Source organism: Terrapene carolina, unplaced genomic scaffold, assembly GCF_002925995.2.
Source record: "Terrapene carolina triunguis isolate 2854851 unplaced genomic scaffold, T_m_triunguis-2.0 Scaffold93, whole genome shotgun sequence".
Lineage (NCBI taxonomy): Eukaryota > Metazoa > Chordata > Testudines > Emydidae > Terrapene > Terrapene triunguis.
The window spans coordinates 6,432,270-6,435,929 of record NW_020664444.1 but is presented as its reverse complement, the minus strand read 5'-3'; the positions used below and the strand labels follow the sequence as shown (position 1 = coordinate 6,435,929).

Here is a 3,660-nt window from a genome sequence, read left to right as displayed (position 1 = left end):
CACCACCCCAAACTCCCCTGTCCTCTATCCAACCCCCCCGCTCCCTGCCCCCTTACCGCTCTACCTGGAGCACTGGTGGCTGGCGGCGCTACAGCCCCGCCGCCCCGCTGGAGCCGGGCCACGTCGCCGCCGCCACTCCCGCCACTGAGTCAGGCCGGCTCTGCAGCTGCGCTGCCCCAGGAGCTCACAGCCCCGCCACCCAGAGCATTGCGGCGGAGCGAGCGAGCTAAGGCTGCGGAGGAGAGGGAACAGCAGGGGAGGGGCCGGGGCTAGCGTCCTGGGCCAGGAGCTCAGGGGCCGGGCAGGACAGTCCCGCGGGCTGGATATGGCCCACGGGCCGTAATTTGCCCACCCCTGAACTAGTGTTCCCAGGTGCAAATTGCATCTGCTTACTATTGCTCTACTATTCAATCAGCATTAAACACAGCGGCTTCATGGCCAACCCAGCAGGGACCCTGCCAGGGTGCTGGCTGCGGGCCTGAGCCGTGAGCATCAGAGGAAGGAACCAGCAACTTACTTTACAGAGATGGAGAATTCCCCCGGGGCGCTCTCGCTCTCGCGGATCAGGAAAGCTCCCAAGTGCTTGCGTTTCAAGAGCAATTCTTCGGCCAGATGTCTGGAAATCCTGCCCGCGTACCACCTGGAGGGGGGCACACAAAGAACTGGAGCTGAGCAGGAGATGGCAGGTCTGTGACCCCCCCACAAACCAGCAACAAAATGGGCCAGACCCAGATGGGGAAGGAAGGTGTGAGATGATGCTGGGCATTAGGTTACATTGAAGAGGGGGCCTCTGGCTGGACTGTGCAGAAAGATTTTAATGCCAGGTCGTTAGCCTTCCTGCATAGCCCAGGCCAGAGATCCGTCCCCATTGACTCCCATATGGAGCCCAATAATTGGGGAACAGAGGCCGGCGACATGGTCATGCAGCAGCTCGGTGGCAGAGCTCGGATTAGCATCCAGGTCTCCTGAGTTGCCGTTCAGTGCCCTACCCACTAGACCAGGCTGCCCCTCGGAGTCCTAGAGCTCAGGCACCTGCCGGAGCCTTGGCCACAAGCTGGTGTGGAGGCATTGCTCTAAAACGCAGCCCTCTGGAGACTCGAAGGGTCGAATGGGACATGGACGCTGAACAACCTTCTTTCACCCCAGAGAGGGTCTCTGACTCTGTTCAACTGTCCCTGAAACGCAGCCACCTCTGGGGTGGAACACAGCCCTGTGTGGGACGGGCAGTGCAGACGCGCGTCTCTGGTTGAAATGGTGGGGAAGATGTTAGAGCGGGGCGTGGGTAAAATGATCCCAATTTGTGCCCTTTTGTGTAAGCCTCGCAAATCTATAATTACAGCCCTTCCACCTCCGCTGCACCGTGACAATGGCCTTCCGACGCACGGGTGCTGGTTTGTAGCATCCTTGCCGCGGTGTCAGCAGCTTCCCCGTTGCTATTTGTGCAGCACACAGCCCCGCTCGCCCCATTGTTTATGTCTTCAGCTTGTGGTTACCGGGACTCGAGCCTGGCCAGTGCTGGTGCCTGGCATTGCAGGGCTAGCTGACCTGCAGGGCCGTGACGCTGGCTTGTCTGGCGGGGAGGGGGCACAGGAAGAGGGTGGACAATCAGACAGAGACGGCTTGGCTGTGTCATCCGGCTACCCCTGGCAGGAGCACGGGGTGTGTCTTAGGTTGGATTCCACCTGGAGGGAGGAGACTGTGCGGAGGACAGCGACCGACCGAGCGCAGGACGACCGCAAAGGATGTTGCAAAGGATGTTGTGGAGTCAAACATCTTGCTCGGCACAGAGAGCAGTGGGGAAAATGGGTTGCCTCGTGGGCCACTCGGCAGAAAAGACTCAGAGGATCTGTCCACGCTGCACCCTACACTCGGGTTCTGACTCTGGTGTGAGCCCAAGCCCCCCTTCCATCCACATGCAAATCAGTCTGATTTGGGTCCAACTGTGATTTGGGGCCAAGCCCTGTCATTGTGCAGTGTGGACGCAGCTCAAGCACGGCGGTGAGACCCGGGACCAGCAATTGTAAATCCAGGTTTCCAGTGCAGGGTGGACACTCAAGCCCGGGCTTGGAAATAGTGAGCCGCACAAGCCTGGGTCCCCTGGTGGAAGGGCAGCGACTCCCCCCCCCATTCTCCAACCAGGGTCCTGTTTCTCCTGCTGCTCCCCCGCTTAGATCCTGCTCCCTGGTGTGTCAGGGAGGAGACGGGGTGTCTGGGAATCGATCAAATAAGAAGGAGAGAAGGGGGAGCTTGTAGCAGAGGAGGGGGGAGCCCCTTTGAGCCTCTGCCCCTAGCAGAGGGGTGCGAGGGCTGTGCATGCTGAGGGGACGGATCTGTTGTCCCTGAGGCTCTAAAGAGCCGGGCTAAGCCATCCTGAAGGGACGGGCTGAGCTGGGGAGAGCGCAGGGGAAGCTGGGATGGGATCAGTGGGGAGGGAAGCAGCGGGTAAGCCCGGGAGGGGACCCTATGGAGCAGTGAGCAGGGACGAGAAGGCGTCCCTAGCTGGGAGAGGAGGTGGGGCAGTGTATGGGGAAGGGGCACCACCCCGTGCTATTAGCTTTAAACCCAACCGTGGCTTGAGCCCTCACTGTGGAGACCCGACAGCACCTGGGATGATGGGAACCCCGGCGATTTTGACAGGCAAATGTGCTGCTCACCAGTTAGTTTCACTTCTCTTTCTGGTCTGTTTCACTCCCCGGCTCTGGGGCTAAAACGGTCCCTGAGGTTGGGGCTGCAGACGCTGCGGAGGGGGTTAAATCTAGACAAAAGCCTTTGTCCCACGGAATGAAAATAACTCCCCGTCTAAGGGGACGTGGCTGTCGGGCCTCGGGTTTGCAAATCCTGTGTTTGCTCAGTTTTTTAACCAGTCCTAGAACGGGGTGTCCCTGCGACTCAAGCAATAGGGAGAGAATCAGGATGGAGAGAGCAAGAACCCACATAAACCCACCCCTCCCAGGGCAGGCCAGCCTCCGGCTGGCGGCACTGGTGACCCACTGCCATTGGCTGGCCGGGCCCTTTTGATTTTATCATGCCGTGCCGCAGCACCCAACCATTGACCATGTCCGGCCTGGACCTCATCACTGAAACCCACACGCGAAATCCCTACGCCCATCATGGGATGTGGGGGAGGGGTGTAATGGAGGAGGACACGGGGACTTCGCAGAGGAGGGGAAGGCCTGGCTGCCTGCAGCTGTGCTGCCTGGCAAGTCATCTTGCCATCTCAGCTGGTTACCACCCTGCCCGCTGCCCGGCCAGAGACCGGGAAACTCAGCCACAGAGAGAGGCAGGGCCAGGGGCTGATTGCTTCCTGCATGAAACACCCCCATTGGCCTCAGCACCGCCTGGGGCCAGGGCCGGCTCCAGGCACCAGCCCACCAAGCTTGTGCTTGGGGCGGCACCTGGAGGGGGGCGGCGTGGCGCTCCAGCCACCGGGGAGAGTGGGGCCACGGCCGGGCTCGCCGCCCTCCCCCCGGCACTCCGGCCGCCGCGGGGAGAGCGGAGCCCCCGCCGGGGCTCGCCACCCTCCTCCCAGGTCTCTGGCCGCCCTCCCCCCCGGCGCCCGGACCCCGGCCGCCTGGGGGAGAGCGGGGCGCCCGCCGGGGCTCGCCGCCCTCCCCCCAGGGCTCCGGCTGCCGGAGGGAGAGTGGAGCACCCGCCGTGGCT

General features: G+C 62.1%; 1 protein-coding gene across 1 annotated transcript in view; it reads right to left on the bottom strand.

The window, feature by feature from the left end:
• Nucleotides 1-3,660, bottom strand: part of GRAP (GRB2 related adaptor protein) — a 37,319-nt gene that overhangs the window by 22,161 nt on the left and 11,498 nt on the right. Inside the window, exon 3 of the mRNA XM_026650836.2 lies at nt 518-640. Within this exon, the coding sequence (XP_026506621.1) occupies nt 518-640 (123 nt within the window). The remainder of the gene's footprint in view (nt 1-517; nt 641-3,660) is intronic.